The sequence below is a fragment of the Oryctolagus cuniculus genome, chromosome 2, assembly GCF_964237555.1.
Source record: "Oryctolagus cuniculus chromosome 2, mOryCun1.1, whole genome shotgun sequence".
Taxonomy (NCBI): domain Eukaryota; kingdom Metazoa; phylum Chordata; class Mammalia; order Lagomorpha; family Leporidae; genus Oryctolagus; species Oryctolagus cuniculus.
In genome coordinates this window covers 147,574,590-147,593,158 of record NC_091433.1, presented here as the reverse complement: position 1 = coordinate 147,593,158, position 18,569 = coordinate 147,574,590, and the positions used below count along the sequence as shown (strand labels likewise).

At 38.4% G+C, this 18,569-nt stretch overlaps 2 protein-coding genes across 8 annotated transcripts in view; one reads left to right on the top strand and one right to left on the bottom strand.

Moving 5' to 3' along the window:
* Window positions 1-18,569, bottom strand: part of RTN4 (reticulon 4) — a 75,197-nt gene that overhangs the window by 6,710 nt on the left and 49,918 nt on the right. For all 6 annotated transcript variants that reach the window (XM_070069112.1, XM_070069111.1, XM_070069114.1 and 3 more), the window contains 2 exons: window positions 10,850-11,057; window positions 5,548-5,686 (listed from right to left, as the gene is read on the bottom strand). In XM_070069112.1, coding sequence (XP_069925213.1) covers window positions 5,548-5,686; window positions 10,850-11,057 — 347 coding nt within the window. The remainder of the gene's footprint in view (window positions 1-5,547; window positions 5,687-10,849; window positions 11,058-18,569) is intronic.
* Window positions 1-18,569, top strand: part of EML6 (EMAP like 6) — a 388,832-nt gene that overhangs the window by 333,414 nt on the left and 36,849 nt on the right. The gene's annotated exons all lie outside the window — the stretch shown is intronic.

Below are 18,569 nucleotides of genomic sequence, written 5' to 3'. Positions count from 1 at the left end.
CGACTCGGTCGTTAGGATGACTCTGCCTCCCCAGCACATTTCCCTGCTACCTTTTCTGTGAGCCAAAGAAATCTAAAAGGAAACTGTCAAAATGTGTATGTTAACAGCTGCATCAGAGCCCGAGGGCTACATGTTAATGTTTTTTTGGGTCAGCTATTTCTGGAGCTCAGAGCTTTTTCTACTTGCTTTCAGACTTAAGATTGTATTCTGGAACAATATGGTTGCCTGACATATTCAGGCAGCAACTACAGTTAGAAATTTTCTTAAAAAACATTTTAACATACTTTTTAACTGAAAGCCACAGGCCTACTGCCATACAGAATCTAGTCTTCCGTATCCAAAACCATCTTACAGAAAAATAAGATCTCTGCTGAAAATACCTGTTCCTAGTCCCTAATAAAAAAAACTATTAGATGACTTCTTGGGATTTAGGGTGTCAAAAGGCAGGAATCTTATAATAAAGATCAGAGCCTTTTTCAATTAGCCCCAAAGCCAAGTGTATGAGGGACCATGGCATGACATGTTTTTATAATTGGGAGGTGGGTGAGTGTAAGTCTGTGAGTGTGTGTATGTGGGTGCATGTTACAGCCTAGGAGTTACAGGGCAATGCCACAACATTTTCTTAAAAAAAAAAAAAAAAAAAAAAAAAAAAAAAAAAAAGGCCGGCGCTGCAGCTCACTAGGCTAATCCTCCGCCTGCGGCGCCAACACCCCGGGTTCTAGTCCCGGTCGGGGCGCCGATTCTGTTCCGGTCGCTCTTCTTCCTTTCCAGCTCTCTGCTGTGGCCTGGGAGTGCAATGGAGGATGGCCCAAGTGCTTGGGCCCTGCACCCGCATGGGAGACCAGGAGGAAGCACCTGGCTCCTGGCTTCGGATCAGTGCAGTGCGCCGGCCGTAGCGGCCATTAGAGGGTGAACCAACGGAAAGGAAGACCTTTCTCTCTGTCTCTCTCTCCCTCACTGCCTAACTCTGCCTGTCCAAAAAAACAAAACAAACAAACAAACAAACAAAAAAAAACCACAACTCTTCAGGGAGTATTCCCAGGGAAACTGGAATTTTGGGGATGGAACCCATCCATACCCCTTCATTTTCCTGGGTATTAGTAAATTCACAGCTCCCCAAGTGATACCAATGTGCGGCCAAACACTGAGAACCACTATTTTTAACCAAGAGCCATATTAAAGATCCTTTAACAGGTTAATCACAAAAACTGAACTAAATCTTAACTATGTAGTTTCTCTTTTTTTTTTTTTTTTTTTTTTAAGATTTATTTGAAAGTCGGAGTTACACAGAGAGAAGGAGACACAGAGACAGACGGAGAGAGAGAGAGAAAGAGAGAGAGAGGCCTTCCATCCGCTGGTTCACTCCCCAGTTGGCTGCAATGGCTGCAGCTGTGCCAATCCAAAGTCAAGAGCCAAGAGCCTCCTCCGGGTCTCCTAAGAGGGTGCAGGAGCCCAAGAACTTGGGCCATCTTTGACTGCTTTCCCAGGCCACAACAGAAAGCTGGATCGGAAGTGGAGCTGGGTCTCGAACCAGTGCCCATATGGGATGCTGGCACTGCAGTCAGCGGCTTTACCCGCTATGCCACAGTGCTGGCCCCCCTATGTAGTTTCAATTGGTTCAACTATCTTATGATGTATGTCTCACTAGTGTTTCTCAAAGTACACTAGCTTCCCAGTACTATTTAAACAAAGTTGACAAATACTACTAGGTTTAAGTTATCAGCCTCTTGTCAGCTTCTCATTATACACACTAGATTCTCCAAGAAAGGAAATAGACCCAGCTTCCTCTGTATTATCAAAGGACATTCCTCCTTCTTTAATGATCACCTTCTTCCACTTTATGCCTGGCACTTAATGGAACATACCCACTTTAAGAAACAGAGCTTTTAAACAAAATTGGAGGACTGGTTAAAACATTTGCTTGCAATCAAATGTTACACTAACTGAACTGAGTTCTAATGAATGAGCTTAGAAATATTCTGTCATGATTTTGCCCATCCTGTTTACGTAGGAAATAAATGGTTGTTCAATCTACAGACACCTGAAATCTTTTCTAGGGAAGAACATGTTTTTTATTTTTATTTGCCCAAGTCAACCATCAGAAGACCCAGACCAGACACACTGATACCTAACATATCCAGTCAGGGCTTTTTTATTTCATTATTTTTAAAGATTTATTTGAAACACAAAGTGAGACGGGAAGGAGAGAGGGAGGGAGGGGAAGAGAGAGGGAGGGAGGGAGGGAGGGAGAGAGGGAGAGAGGGAGAGAGAGGGAGGGAGAGAAGGAGAGAGGGAGGGGGAGGAGAGAAGGAGGGGGAAGAGAGAGGGAGAGAGAGGGAGAGAGAGATCGTGAGATAGCTCTTCCATCTACTGGTTCACTCTCCAAATGGCTGGAACGGCCAGGTCTGGGCCAGGCTGAAGTAAGGAATCTGGAACTCCATACTGGTCTCCCACATGACTGGCAGGGTCCCAAGTATTTGGGCCATCATGAGCTAGCTTCCCAGGCATATTAGCAGGGAGCTAGATCGCAAGTGGAGTCGTCAGAACTGGAACCAGCACTCTGATAATGGGATGCCAGCCTCACAAGCAGTGGTTTAACCTGTTGTACTTTTTACAACAGTACCGATGAGTGCTGGAATTTGGTTATTTCTTTAGATCATATTTGAAAGAACAGGCTCTTCCCCATTCTGCCCTCCCCTACCAAAAGAGATGTAAGAATCAAAGAAGGGGCTGGCATCCCACATGGGTGCTGGTTTGAGTCCCGGCTGCTCTACTTCTGATCCAGCTCTCTACTGTGCCCTAGGAAAGTACTAGAAGATGGCCCAAGTCCTTGGGCCTCTGCACGCACATGGGAGATCTGGAAGAAGCTCCTGGCTCCTGGCTTCAGAACAGCTCAGCTCCAGCTGTTGCAGCCATTTGGGGAGTGATCCAGCGAGTGGAAGACTTCTCTCTCTGTCTCTGCCTCTCTGTAACTTTCAAGAAAGTAAATAAAGCTTAAAAAAAAAAAAATCATGGAAAAGAACAATTGTCAGCCGGCGCCGCGGCTCACTAGGCTAATCCTCCACCTAGCAGTGCCGGCACACCGGGTTCTAGTCCTGGTCAGGGCGCCAGATTCTGTCCCAGTTGCTCCTCTTCCAAGCCAGCTCTCTGCTGTGGCCCGGGAGTGCAGTGGAGGATGGCCCAAGTGCTTGGGCCCTGCACCCCATGGGAGACCAGGAGAAGCACCTGGCTCCTGCCTTTGGATCAGCACGGTGCGCCAGCCGCGGCGGCCATTGGAGGGTGAACCAATGGCAAAGGAAGACCTTTCTCTCTGTCTCTCTTTCTCACTATCCACTCTGCCTGTCCAAAAAAAAAAAAAAAAAAAAAAAAAAAAGAATAATTGTCACCTGCTACAAGAGTGGCTCTAAAATGTTCATTTTCTGGGGAGAAGTCTTTCAAACAGTAGTGATAGCTGTGATCCTCAATTGAAAAACTGTAGATTATACAAATTTGAGGGTACTAAATGTATCTTTCATTTATGAAGATAGTGAGTTACAGAGAAACCTTTCACATTTTTATTTTAATGCTATTATTTTATATGTCACAGAGCTCAATACAATGTCTCTTTTCTAAATGACAATAATTTCAACTGAATTTTCTTCAAAGTAGGATAGTTTCCCCTTTCCTAGGTACACAAAAATGAATTAAGTTCAATACAAAACTGGTTCTTGTAAAAAAATTCAGTGTCATTTAATTAAGACCATAAAGTCATCAAGAAACTGGAAACTAGGGTTATTTATTAGCAAATTTCATGGATTTTAAATCTGAATACAGCAAAATAAATCAGCCTGAATATAGTAAGGATTCTTTCTTTATACTGAAAAAGCAGATGGGGCTGGTGTTGTGGCACAGTGGAATAAGCTGTTGTCTGGAGTGCTGGGATCCCATATGGGCACTGGTTTGAGTTCTGGCTGCTCTGCTTCTGATGCAGCTCTCTGCTAATGTGCCTGGAAAGGCAGCAGAGGATGGCCCAAGTCCTTGGGCTCCTGTGCTCACATGGGAGACCAGAAGGAAGCTCCAGGCTCCTGGCTTCTGCCTGGTACAGCCCCAGCCATTGTGGCCATTTGGGAAGTGAACCAGCAGATGGAAGATTTGTCATAACTCTTTCAAATAAATCTTTTTTAAAAAAAGTAGAAAAAAAAGAGTAACTGAAAGAAATATTTTGCTTGCGTTAGGGCAAGAGTATGACTTCTACCAGTTGCTATGGCCAAAAGGCAAGAAGTAACAAAATCTACTCCTAGAAGGAAGGAAAACCGTTTTCTTTTCAAAATGCTCTCTGTTTAAACAAAAATTCTAAGCAGTAAGTGTAGCAATAAATAGAAGGCGAATGTTTAAAGAACTCTCTCTCCAGAAAGGTAATACTATCAATCATTTTTATAAAGGGTCAAGAGTGATATATTTTAAGCCAGCATTCTGTATTTATACAGCACCCTCACTCAGTGAAACAGATGGAATCTGTGCTACTTATTATATACAAGGACATCAGGGAGGATACAATTAAATTCTCATGCAACAAAAACACAAGTTTTATCAAGAAAGACTTTCTGTACATTTTCAGAATGTACATCTAAATTATCAAGGGCTTCCTACCCATCATACAGCTGGAAATGATGTTTTTATCTACTAGCTTATAAAAGGTATAATGCTTGTTTTTCAAAAAGCATTTTAAGCATGTAAATTTATTCTAATTAAGAAATTGTTTGCCTGAGTCGAAAGACCCAGTCATCCTATTGCTATGACATCCTTTGCCAGTTTGATAAATTGCAAACTAGATCACTTCTCTTGAAAAAGCAAAATTACCAGCACATTGCCTTTCCACGCAGGTTTAGACAGAAAAAAGGCATGTTTCTTAGGTAGCGTCACAGCAACAGCACACACAACACAAATGGCAAGTTCTGCATAAAGGAAAAGGACTACAATTCCAGCACAGGGTTCAAATTACATGACTGTGGTCTAGTGGTTTGGTTAGAGGGGGGCAGCAATAACTTTGGGAAAGTTCATTTGCAAGGTAGACTTCCAACAGCTGCTATGCAGCAAGATCTGAAAACTAAAGAAAAACTCCAACTACCAAGTGCAGATTGAGGTATTTCAGAGTGTTAAACCTTTTTCAGAATAAACACTCTTTAAGAATGAGTCCAAGATATGAAATAACTTATATGTATGAATTTATATAAACTAAGAAACCAAGTGCTAGACTCTCAAACAATGTCAAACAAAATAAATCATATCCAGTATTAAATGAGTTAAATAATCTTTATGGCCAATATTCCATTTAATGTTCTCTCATTTTTAATCTTTATAATTTCCAAAAGTATGAATTTATAATTTATTCTCCTTACAGCACTTTCCTTCATCCTAAATATTTATTGCATTGACTTTAAAACATAATTTTACGGTAATGTGATTTCAATATTACTTTATTACTTATATATAGAAAAAGAATTTTACATTTAACTCTTTTGACACTAATTCTACTTATGTCAAAAACAAAAAGCAAAATAAACTTACCTTTAGGGAATCAACTAAATCATCAACTAAGAAGAGGCGCCTGAGTTCTTTTATTGTGCAATTCACATGACCAAGAGCAGAATTACTGTATTTCTGAACCAACTCCTCAGATATAGCAACATCAGATTCCAAATATGCCCTAGAAAAAATTGTTACTGATTAGAGCAATTTTTCTCCCTAAAAGTCAATCAACGATTATGAGGGGGGCTTCAAAAGGTCCATGGATAAATGGAATTAAAAGATAATACATGTTTCCCATGAACTGGTTGAAGCCCCTCATATATTTACAAAACAGATGAATAAAACCTTCTATGATAAAAGTCGATTGTTTCCAAATTAAAGACAATATAAAAATTCAGCAAGTAAGAACTATTTCACTGATACACACCGTTGGCTGGCTTGCATAGAAAAAGCTTTTGCTTTGAAGCCAGACTGGTCTGACTTTAAATTTCAAACTCAGCTACTGGTTATCTAGTTGTGTAACTCTGCAAAGTTATTTGGTCTTATTTCCAGACCTCAGTTTGCTCATTTATAAAACAGAGATTATCATAAAGATTCAGTAGCTAAAGTGCTTAAAGCCAATGAGCACCAAAACAATCCACTTGATGAACAATAATTAAAGGTTTTGATCAAGTTTTCTTCCCATCCAACTACTACACAGGCCTGACTTTGGTTAGCTTCCAAGATCAGACAAGATCAGCATGTTCAGAGTTATATTACCAGAGACTTACAAACTTTTCCTACCCAAGATCCTATTCATTTCCGAATCCTACATTCTGTCAGCCTAATCTTCAAGAAAAACTGTTCCACTGTCAAGTACCAAATTATACAATTACTATCAAAACTACAGTGGCAATCCCTATAAAACATAGTATTTACTGTCCATCTAAATGCCCTACTCTATACTGAGATGGCTGGATTTAGTAAATTTAAGAATATACAACTGTAAAAATGTCAAATTAGCAGGGATCTAAAAAACTTTTATTATAGTTGCTGTTTCAAAGAAGCCATTTTATCTTGCTAGTGTAAAACACCACGTACTTCTCTTCCACCTGTTGGAAGTGTTCTATACCCAGTCCCTCAGCCCCCTTTCCCATGTCTGCACACCAGTTACTCAATAATAGAATGATAATACTTTTAGGCAACTCCTTGTCCCCTAATTCTGCCATAGCGATTTGCACCAAATATGTCTCCTTGTTTTTATTCATGGTGCCATCACTCTAAGTGCTTATTACATACAAATTGGAATACTTTTTCACTCTCCAAATAGGCTGCATCCTATTCTATCAACCAGTGACAGACTAGCCTTATTTGAGCTACCATGGATAGTGCAATGTACTTATGCTGAACTCAGAGGGAGGTAAAGACCTGGTACCAAACGTTAACTACCTTGGCTCTGAGGGGTCCAATTCTGTAGATGAGAGAAACACTTTCCAACATAATTTTAAGTTCAAACATTCTGTGATTTGGCAGTTCTAACTTTCCAGAGTCTTCCTAAATCTTTTAACCTTAATTCCTATTACTCCCTGCTGCAGTCTGAAATGAGCCATTCACTAAACATTTTTCAATCTCAATGCTTTTGTTCCTCATACAGTCATCACAATCCATAGTGCTCTCCCTCTCACCTCTGGTGGTAGCTTATCTAGTCAGTCAGCCTCATCCCAAATCGTACCCTACATGGAACCTCATGTGATACTCAAGATGCCTTAAGACACTAATGTAATCTCTCACTCCTATATACATTAAGCAACACTTTCTTTTATATTATTATTGAAGAATTTACCATATCCAGCCCTGAAATAGAAATATATATACGTGTATGTTTTTTCCTCCTATAGTATAACCTGTTATGGGCCAGGAATATACTAGTATAATGGTCTAAACCACTACTAGACAACTGTTATTTATTAGTTTTAAAAAAAAAGTAAGGAGACAGGCACTAGTTTAAGTCCCGGCTGCTCCACTTCCAATCCAGCTTCCTGCTAATGAGCGTGGGAAAGCAGAAGATGCCCCAAGTGTTTGTCTCACATATGGGTGCAGGGATCCAAAGAAGCTCCTGGCTTTGGATAGATCATTGCAGACATTTGGATGGAAGATTTCTATGTCTCTGTCTCTGTCTGTAACTGCATAAATAAAGCTTTGGAGGGGTACCTTCTATTTCCATCCTTTAATTTATGTAGAAAAAACAGAACTACTAAAAGGCTCTCATTATCCTTTTTTTTTTTCTTCTTTATTTGACAAATAGAGTTAGACAGTGAGAGAGATAGAGAAAGGTCTTCCTTCCAAATGGTTCATTCCCCAAATGGCTGCCATGGCCGGCACTGCGCTGATCCGAAGCCAGGAGCCAGGTGCCTCCTCCTGGTCTCCCATGCAGTTGCAGGGGCCCAAGCACTTGGGCCATCCTCCACTGCCTCCCCGGGCCACAGCAGAGAGCTAGACTAGAAGAGGAGCAGCCGGGACTAGAACCTGGTGCCCATAAAGGATGCTGGTGCCGCAGGCGGAGGATTAACCAAGTAAGTCACGGCGCCAGTCCCGACTCTCATTATCCTTTAAAACAGCATTTATACAGCATTGAAAAATTTAGAAGTGGATGAAATAACCTTGGTTGGTATTCTGCTGCCTTACATCACTCCTGTTGGTTCTTTTAAAGATGTCTGACCAGAAGGCAGAGACAGCACACAATGACATCTTGTAGACATTTACCTTAATTCAACTGGCATTTTTATGTTACTAATACAATGCCAGCACTGTCCATCACTCTTTCCCAGTAATGAATAAGAATGGTAGGACTGCATCTTTCCTAGTGTGATTGGTCAACTAGGAAAACCGTCCAACAGGTTTAAATTGGTATGTTGGCTGAATTTATTTTATAATGACTGTAAAAGCCCTTTGAACTAAGAATAAAGTATGTTTGTAAGATGGAAACAAAGAATAAAGAAACTACTAGTCTTTCAAAAATTTTCTTTAAAATCAAATGACATTAAAATTTGTTGTAAATAATTTAAAAGTTTTGAATTGACAATATTTTTACATATTTCAATATAATGAATTTTAAAAATAACACTAATGACTTATGGTAGATACCGCAGAAATTTCAAATTCCTGAATTCCAAATTAGTTTCCCCATTCTGAAAATGAAGTAATACTACCTTTCTCTCATTGTTATCATGAAAATTAAATATTTACATAAAAGGACAGACACAAAGCAGCCATTCAACACCAGTCTCTCTCCCAAAGCTATGTAACATCACTACTTCATCACTAAGAGAAAGCTAGAGAAAACCAAATTATTTCGACAATCACAATAATTACGTAGGTCTTTTTTTTTTAATTTGAAAATCAATTTATCTTTAAATATCAACTGGATAATGGTTTAGGAAGGTACATACTTTTTTATGATAAACAGGTATTTGCTCTGCCAAAGTGGTTTTTAAATGCTCACAAATAACTTGAGGAAAAAATGTTGTGCATAAACAAAATCAGTTAGAAAACAGTTCAAAGTCACTGTGCAGTTAAGAAGGAATTCTTGGCCAGCGCTGTGGCTCAGTAGTTTAATCCTCTGCCAGCAGCACTGGCATCCCACATGAGCACCACTTCTAGTCCCAGCTGCTCCTCTTCAAGTCCAGCTCTCTGTGTGGCTTGGGAGAGTGGTCAAAGATGGCCCAGACACTTGGGCCCCTGCACCTGCATGGGAGACCTGGAGGGGGCTCCTGGCTCCGGATGGGTGCAGCTACAGCCACTGTGGCCATTTGGGGAGTAAACCAGCAGATGGAGGACCTTTCTCTCTGTCCTCCCTCTTACTGACTGTAGCTTTATCTTTCAAATAAATAAAATATTTTAAAAAGAAGAAGGAATTCTCAGAGTATTTTTGGCCAGTTGTTAAGGAAGCCTTTTTCAAAGAGCTGGGTCTTGAATGAAACACAGAACCAAATTAAAAGTACAACATGTTGGGGCATCAGGGGCTATAAGGAAGATAGCACACAAATGAGCACTAAATCATAGGAGTAAATAAGAAATAAGACAAATATTTGGATTTCATGCTGTGATAAACAGAAAATCCCCTTGCCTAAAAGTAAGATAAAAGCAGTATCTGAGAAAAAAGAATCTGACATCTGTAAGATCTGAAATAATCTGATGTAACCTCAAATCAATCTGTCAACAAGTAGAGACCAACCAGGGATAGGCAAATATTTACTTTAAATATTTTAGCCCCAGAAATCCATGTGGTCTCTTTCACAACTACTAAATTCTGTCATAATATGAACCAGCTAAATAGCTGTATGCCAATAAAACTTTATTTAAATACAAAACCAAGTAGCAGACTGGATTTGGCCATAGCTATAAGTTCATGGGTTCCTAGTCCAGAATGAGGAAGCAGTGGAAAACGACTAAATATAGTGAACATCTTTATATGAAATGAAAGCAAGGTAACATGGAAGAAAGAAGCTTGAAAACTAGGACAAGGGGTATGTTACTAGTAGAAATTAATAAATTTGAGAAAAAAGATCATGATGAGTTAGTGGTTAAAAGTAGCTGGACAGGGAGTAACTAACTGTTAGTAAGTATGGAGGTTTTCTTGGTGTGATGATAATTTTCTGGAATTAGATGGTGATGGTTGTAGAATCCTATGAATATACTACAAACCACTGATTTTTATAGCATGTGAATATATCTTTATTTAAAAGAAAAAGGGGAAACATGGCATGTGAACTGGAGGCAGAAAACTCAGTCTGAGGTATGTCACAATAGCAACTAGATATTTAATGCTGGAGTATACTTGTGAAAACAAAGGCAAAAGATAACAGTTGAGAGCTGTACTAAAATAAAGCTCTACAGAAGAAAATAGAAAAAGTAACACCTTAGGAAATAAGAAGGAACTAGATAAAGAAAATAGTAAGACAAAGTCAGGAAGGGAAAGCATAACAGGAAAACATTACTAATGAAAAGATAGTTAACAACTAACAGTATTTCATTTTAGGGAGCATAAAAAGTAAGCAATAAAGAAAATATATCCCCTTACAAATCATAAAATATTATTAAACATTAAACTCAAATTAGGTAAGAAATACCTATTTCTAATATATCAATATTCCATAATAAGAAAAAGATGTAAACTACAGTATATAAACAGCATCTTTTTCTGACACGAACTTCTGGTATGACCTTTGGAAAAGTAGACAATTTTTGTATAGCTTTTTAGCAAATATTTGCAATTATCTTTAAACAATAAAGAAAATGAAGTCTCAATACTAATCCTGTTTACACTGTTGCCAATGTGTGCCTTGTTTTTCAAACATCTCACCTGAATGGATGGCCTTCATCTGATTTCTGGATAGCTTGGATCACACCCTTATATATTCTAAAGCTGATAGTCACAGAGAGGAGAGCCAAGGCAATGTAGGCCGTTACACTCACAATGCTGAATACTGTCAATGAAAGCAGCAAGAATAAGCTGGCACCAAACACCACTCCAGTCTTCTTAATGTCTCTCCAGTAGAGGAGGTCAACAACTAAAAATTGAAAAAGAAGAAATCTGAAATTAGGACATTTCACTCATTTGTATTCAGCACATCTATAAAAAGGCCACTAGATAAATTAAAACCCAAGCCTAAAATATTGAAAAAGCACTAACTTCATGAGCTATGTTTAAACACACTCTTTTATATATTAATACAATACCTGCGTCTATTTTTATTTTTTACCATCAACTGTTTTTCATTCAAATTATTCCCTGCATATCTGAGTCCCTCTGGCTGTGCTGTCTTGCTAAATGCCTCAAGCAGGCAGACCTGTAATCCAAAACAAAAGGCTACTTTAAATCATCTGGTGCATTTTCTTCATCAAATGGATGTCATATATTCAAGTAGTAGGAAAAATACATATACATTTATTAAAATGTATATATTAACTATTTCAATGCCATAAAGACATCATTATTTTTAAAAATGCTAAAAATTAAAACTTTGACAACTACACACAAAAGCTTTGTAGTTCTGCTCTCAAGATCTCTGAGAAACTAAAAAATTTAAGTTAAGTCATCATTAACAGAAAAATGCCTACCAAACATAAGACAGAGGCAGTTACCTGAAAAGCTACTACTTCCCTAGAAGAGTGGATAGTCATGTCAAAAAAATTTAGGAGTCAAAGAAAAGAGAAAAGCTATATGTATTACACTGTTATATAATGTTTATTAATAGTAAGGATTCAGACAAAGCCAAACTTAGCAAGTCTACTCTTGGTTTGTGGTCACAGGGCCACCAAGGGAATCAAATAACAACAGGCCTCTGGTGTCAAGATCAGATTATACTCAATCCAAAGGGACCTCTACAGTATACCAAAGAGCTCTTGAATTCATAAGTTAGGAATAATTCATCTCTCTGAACCGTGAACATTTGGGAGAAACAAAAAACTTTATAGTATAGTAACAACAAGGATACTTTGAAAAGTTTGTGGAAAAATGGAATTAGAACTATTTATTGGCCGGCGCCGCGGCTCACTAGGCTAATCCTCCGCCTAGCGGCGCCGGCACACCGGGTTCTAGTCCCGGTCGGGGTGCCGGATTCTGTCCCGGTTGCCCCTCTTCCAGGCCAGCTCTCTGCTGTGGCCCGGGAGTGCAGTGGAGGATGGCCCAGGTGCTTGGGCCCTGCACCCCATGGGAGACCAGGAAAAAGCACCTGGCTCCTGCCATCGGATCAGCGCGGTGCGCCGGCCGCAGCGCACCAGCCGCGGCGGCCATTGGAGGGTGAACCAACGGCAAAGGAAGACCTTTCTCTCTGTCTCTCTCTCTCTCTCTGTCCACTCTGCCTGTCAAAAAAAGAAAAAAAAAAGAAAAAAAAACTATTTATTTTGGTGCAAAAATTTTCAAATAGCTTTTCATAATATGCATTTCCAAATTTTTGAAGACTCCTTCATTTGGATATGCTCTTAACTAGAACCTCAAATACCAGTTAACTTTTAAGATAAAGGGGAAATATCAAAGAAAAATCCCATTTTTACAGGCTATTTTGGTTTTGAGCCTTAGTTTTTCTAAAGTATATTTACCACTTTACTGTAAGGGGTACTTCTGTGGGGGAAAACAATGTATGTGAATGTACAAAGTTAGGTGTTACTACAAAACCCTTAATTCCCATTAGTGTACATCATGAGTACTAAAGAAGGTATTTTAAATACTCATCACTGTGGCACATGGCAGAGATTCAACAAAATATATTACATTCTCCTAAATATAATTTGGTTTGAAAGCTGTCAATTTACATAGCTTTATTTTCAAATTCAACTATTCAATCTTTCCCAACTTTATGTTGTCAAACCTGCTAAAAAAAACCTAAAACACAGAAAGTTTTACACAGAAAGTTTCTACTATCGTACCAATACATTGTCAAAATGGCATTATAAATGCCATATTAAATAGACCACAACAGCAATGCTAACAGTTGTCTGACATTCAGTATACACTGAGGCGATACTCTTCATGAAACTTAATTTAGTAGAATGAATTAGAAAACCTGAAAATGGGGGGAAATGCATTTTTCTTGAAAGGTTTATCCAACTCTAAAACACTATTTTTGTGTTAAGTCAATGAAGGTTAAAAAAAAAAAAGACTATTTCACTGTCATAAGACCCAGGGATGGGAAAAATTGGAAGAAAGTTTAAACAGACTTTACGAAATAAACATTGAGCTGATTCTGAAGAATGAAAACAATCTAAAGGTGCAGAACTAATTATGTTTGTATGTTAGGATTGGTTCTGATATCTTTTACTAACAGGATTCAGTGACAGGGTAGGAAGTAATGATAAAGTCAGCCCAAATTCTTGCCCATGAGGCTCCTCAAGAGTCCAGATAAACTCAGGTTCTAGGGTGGAATCACACGGATGTAAACAAGGGCTCCATTACTTACTAGTTATGTGGCATCAAGGAAGTCACTAAACCTTTCTACACTACAATCCTTCATCTTTATAAGATGTGTATTTAAACAGGAAAGATCTCATTGCAACGTTGGGATTCATTAACTGAGATCTGAATTAAGAGTTTTCATTATTAATATAAAGCATTTAATATAGTACATAGCATTTAAGAAATTCTTAATGTCAGGTCTGCTATTTGTTATTAATAGCTTCACAGTCACTATCAATTTGCTTATCTGGGTTTTTAAATTCCACTCCTTGGAATTTACCCAAAGGAAATGAAATTGGCAAACAAAAAAGCGGTCTGCACCCTAATGTTTATTGCAGCTCAATTCACAATAGCTAAGACCTGGAACCAACCTAAATGCCCATCAACGGTAGACTGGATAAAGAAATTATGGGATATGTACTCTTTAGAATACTATACTGCAGTAAGAAACAACGAAATCCAGTCATTTGCAACAAAATGGAGGAATCTGGAACACATCATGCTGAGTGAAATAAGCCAGTCCCAAAGGGACAAATACCATATGTTCTCCCTGATCGGTGACAACTGACTGAACACCAAAAAGGAAACTTGTTGAAGTGAAAGGGACACTATGGGAAACGGTGACTTGATCAGCATAGCCCTGACTGTTAATGAACAACTTAATACATTATCCCTCTTAGTTTTTTTGTCTGTTCTACTTAATATGACTGATTTAATTCTGTAATTAATACACAGTTATTCTTAAGTGTTGAAATTTAACTGAAATGTGATCCCTGTTAAACATAAGAGTAGGAATAAGAGAGGGAAGAGATATATAATTTGGGACATGCTCAAGCTGACTTGCCCCAAATGGTAGAGTTAGAAACATACCAGGGGACTCCAATTTAATCCCATCAAGGTGGCATGTACCAATGCCATCTCACTAGTCCAAGTGATCAATTTCAGTTCGCAATTGATCATAATGAAAGGACTAAGAGTCAAAGGGAGCACATAAGCAAGTCTAGTACCTGCTAACACTAACCGATAGAATAAATAAAGGGGAGAGTGATCCAACATGGGAAGTGAGATACTCAGCAGACTCATAGAATGGCAGATGCCCTAAATAGCACTCTGGCCTCAGAATCAGCCCTAAAGGCATTCAGATCTGGCTGAAAAGCCCATGAGAGTATTTCAGGCATGGAAAGCCAAGACACTCTGGCAAAAGATCTCTGTGAGTGAGATCTCAGTGAAAAGAACAGGTCTTCAAAGAAGGAGGTACCTTTCTCTGAAGGGAGGAGAGAACCTCCACTTTGACTATGACCTTGTCTAAACAAGATAAGAGTCGGAGAACTCAAGGGGCTTCCATAGCCTTGGAAACTCATGACTGGAGCATAGGGAGATTACTGATGCCATAGACAGGAGTGTCAATTGGTAAAGTCAACAACAGGAGTCACTGTGCACTTACTCCTCATGTAGGATCTCTGTCATTAATGTGCTGTGCATTGAGATTTAATGCTATAACGAGTACTCAAATAATATATTTCACTTTGTGTTTCTATGGGGGTGCAAACTGTTGAAATCTTTACTTAATGCATACTAAACTGATCCTCTGTAAAAAAAAAAAAAAAAAGAAAAGAAAAGAATAGAAACTATCAACTCCCAACTTGACTCTCACTGGGATTAAACATGACAATAGGTCTGATCTGATTTCATCATCATTAAAAAAAATCATCTATTATTTTTCACTTTATGTTTCTGTGTGGGAGCAAACTGTTGAAATCCTTACTTGATGTATACTAAGCTGATCTTCTGTATATTAAGATAATCGAAAATGAATCTTGATGTGAATGGAAGGGGAGAGGGAGTGGGAAAGGGGAGGGTTGTGGGTGGGAGGGACGGTATGGGGGGGAAGCCATAGTAATCCATTATTCGTACTTTGGAAACGTATATTCATTAAATAAAAGTTAAAAAAAAAAAAAAGCAACTATAAAGAAAAAAATTCAACTTTATGATTAATCTATAACTTAATCAACTGCACTATCACATTGTTACATTATAGACACATTACTCTGTAAACCACATTAGAAAAGGATTTAAAATTTATCCAAGTTTTCACTATCATAGGGTAAATGAAAGCTGACAGCCTAAAATAATCAGCAGGTAAAATACAACTCAAATCTATTTTGGTATGTACAAATGCTCCTATACATTAACAATTTCTGGTTCTCAAAGTGCTCAAAACACTTATTAATCTTCAAAATCACTATTGGTACTAAGTTAATAAATACATATGTACTCACAATTCTTTCCTTCATTAAAAATCACTCAGTAAAACCTGATTATGAAATCATTGAGTTTAACTTGAGAGATATATAGTATAATATAGATTACTGTCTTCATTGAATTATCTTATGTAATAGTTACTGTCCAAACAGGTTAAACACATTTTTTTTTAAAGATTTATTTATTTACTTGAAAGCCAGAGCTACAAAGAGAGAGAAGAGGAGAGAGAGAGAGAGAGAGAGAGAGAAAGAGAGAGAGAGAGAGAGAGGTCCTACATCCGCTGGTTCACTGCCCAATTGGCCACAACGGCTGCAGCCACGCCGATACATAGCCGGGAGTCAGGAGCTTCCTCCCAGGTCTCCCACACTGGTGCAGGGGCCCAAGGATTTGGGCCATCCTCTCCTGCTTTCCCAGGCCACAGCAGAGAGCTAGATTAGAAGTGGAGTAGCTGGGACTCGAACCAGTGCCCATATGGAATGCCGGTACTGCAGGCGGCAGCTTCACCCGCTACACTACAGCCCTGGTTTAACACATAATTAAGAATTATTTTAATCTTTGATTTATATGTAAATAATGTAGAGGAGAGAAAAAAATCAGGACTGAGAGTCAAAAGAACTTTTTTTTTTTTTTGGACAGGCAGAGTGGACAGTGAGAGAGAGAGAGAGACAGAGAGAAAGGTCTTCCTTTGCCATTGGTTCACCCTCCAATGGCTGCTGCGGCTGGCGCGCTGCGGCCGGCACACCGCGCCAATCCAAAGGCAGGAGCCAGGTGCTTCTCCTGGTCTCCCAGAACTACATCTTAGTACTAGCGCTTAAACTATGTAACTATGGATGAGATTCCAACCTCTCTGCATGTCTGTTTAACCATCAATAAAGGACATTAGTCACCTAATCTCTCTTTCCTTGAAGAAACTAACAATTCATAGTTAATAGAAAGATACACATCAGTTCTGCATTCACTGTTCCCAATCAGTGGATCCCAATCAATGAGATCTTCCTACTGGAACTATTTAACTATTCAAGTTAAATATTCTTTTCTTTTTTAGATCCAAATTGCTGGAGGAGAAGGAGGACTAAATATTTTTATTCATACCAGTCTTTTGAATTGAACTTTGAAACAAACATTTTTTTCAGAGGCAGACATTATTAAAACTTTAGGAAAACAATAAGCCCATATTCCTACAGTTTTTCAACCAATTATAAATTCTCATTATGGTAACTGTATGAGAGGAGCTAAAGAAAAATCTGAAAAGCTACACACTTTTTAAGTCTCGTACGATACTTTAGAAATGTTTTTCCAGGTTGCTGATCTACATTTTCCAATCTTAACACATCATTTTAATTCTGGAGTTAACATTTATTGGGCACTTAATTAAGTCAAACACTGCTTATAGCTTATATAACATTATCTCTCTTAGTCATTAAAACCCAGTGAGAGGAATGCTTTCAGATCAGCAATACCAGTATCTCACATGACTGAACCCAGATCACGTAATTAGTAAGTGGCAGAACCCAGATGTGAACTCAGACAACCTGTTGGTAAAACTCATTTTCTCCATGTATAATGGCAAATTGAAGGCTCAGCACATTAAAGTTCTTCAAAATTCTAAATATTTGCATACATGAGTAGGGAGAATGGACATGTGAAATGAATCAACCAAGAAGAAAATGTCTTTAAATGCAATTAACAAAGTAGGCTAATAAGGGACACAAATTCTAATGTGAACACTTGACCTGCAGTTAGATAAAGAAATGAGAAGAACACTACTCCAGTATATTGACAGGTACTTTTCCCACAGCAGAAAGCTATAATTAATCTTAAATTTTGAAAATGTTTTAGAAACCATGTGATTTTGATTAAATAAAATTGGGATAATCTGTACAAAGGACTTAAATAGCCATAAAGAAAATTATATATACCTATACAATCACAGAAACATGTCCATAATGATAAACAAAAACAGAATGTTATAAGACTCATAATACCAAACACATCTGTGATGTGTCTAAGGCTATCCATTAAAAAGTGATTTTTATTATAGATAAGTTCTACTTGCTTCTTTATTCTTTTCTGTGCCATCTGAAATTGGCCTACTCCAATTGCAGCATAAATTATGATTATAATTTAAAAAAAACAACTCTTTCTATTTGTGTTCAGTACCACTAAAGAGTCTTATGACAAGAGATTTCTCCAGTAGACTTTCCTACTAGAAAGGAAACACAACGTTAGCTTAATAAATACTTGGAGATAACTGACAGTTAAAAACTGAACAGTTGGGTCGGCACTGTGGTGTAGCAGATAAAGCTGTTGCCTGCAGTACCAGCATTCCATATGGGTGCTGGTTCGAGTCCTGGCTACTCCACTTCCAATCCAGTCTCTGCTATGACCTGGGAAAAGCAGAAGATGGCCTAAGACTTTGGGCCCCTATACCGGTGTAGGAGATCTGGAAGAAGCTCCTGGCTCTGGATTGGCCCATCTTCAGATCAGCGCAGTTCCAGCCATTGCTGCCATTTAGGGGAGTGAACCAGCTGATTGAAGAAGACACCCCCCCCCCGCCCGCCTCTGCCTCTCTAACTCTGCTTTTCAAATAAATAAAAAATAAATAAAAAAAAAAAATACTGAACAGTACATCACGAGATAATATTGGTGTTTTAGGTTGAATCAAGTCAGTTCCCCCAAAGCTGGTGATAATGAAATAGTCATATTTAGGTCCAACAATACTAACAGAAGCCTAAAATAAATTTAACTATATAAAAATACAGTAACCCCTAACCTATGACTTCTTTTCTTCCTGTCATACACTACCTACCAATAAGGGCATTTCAGTAATTGTTCAGAGCTCTAAAAAGTCACATAAGCAAGCAGA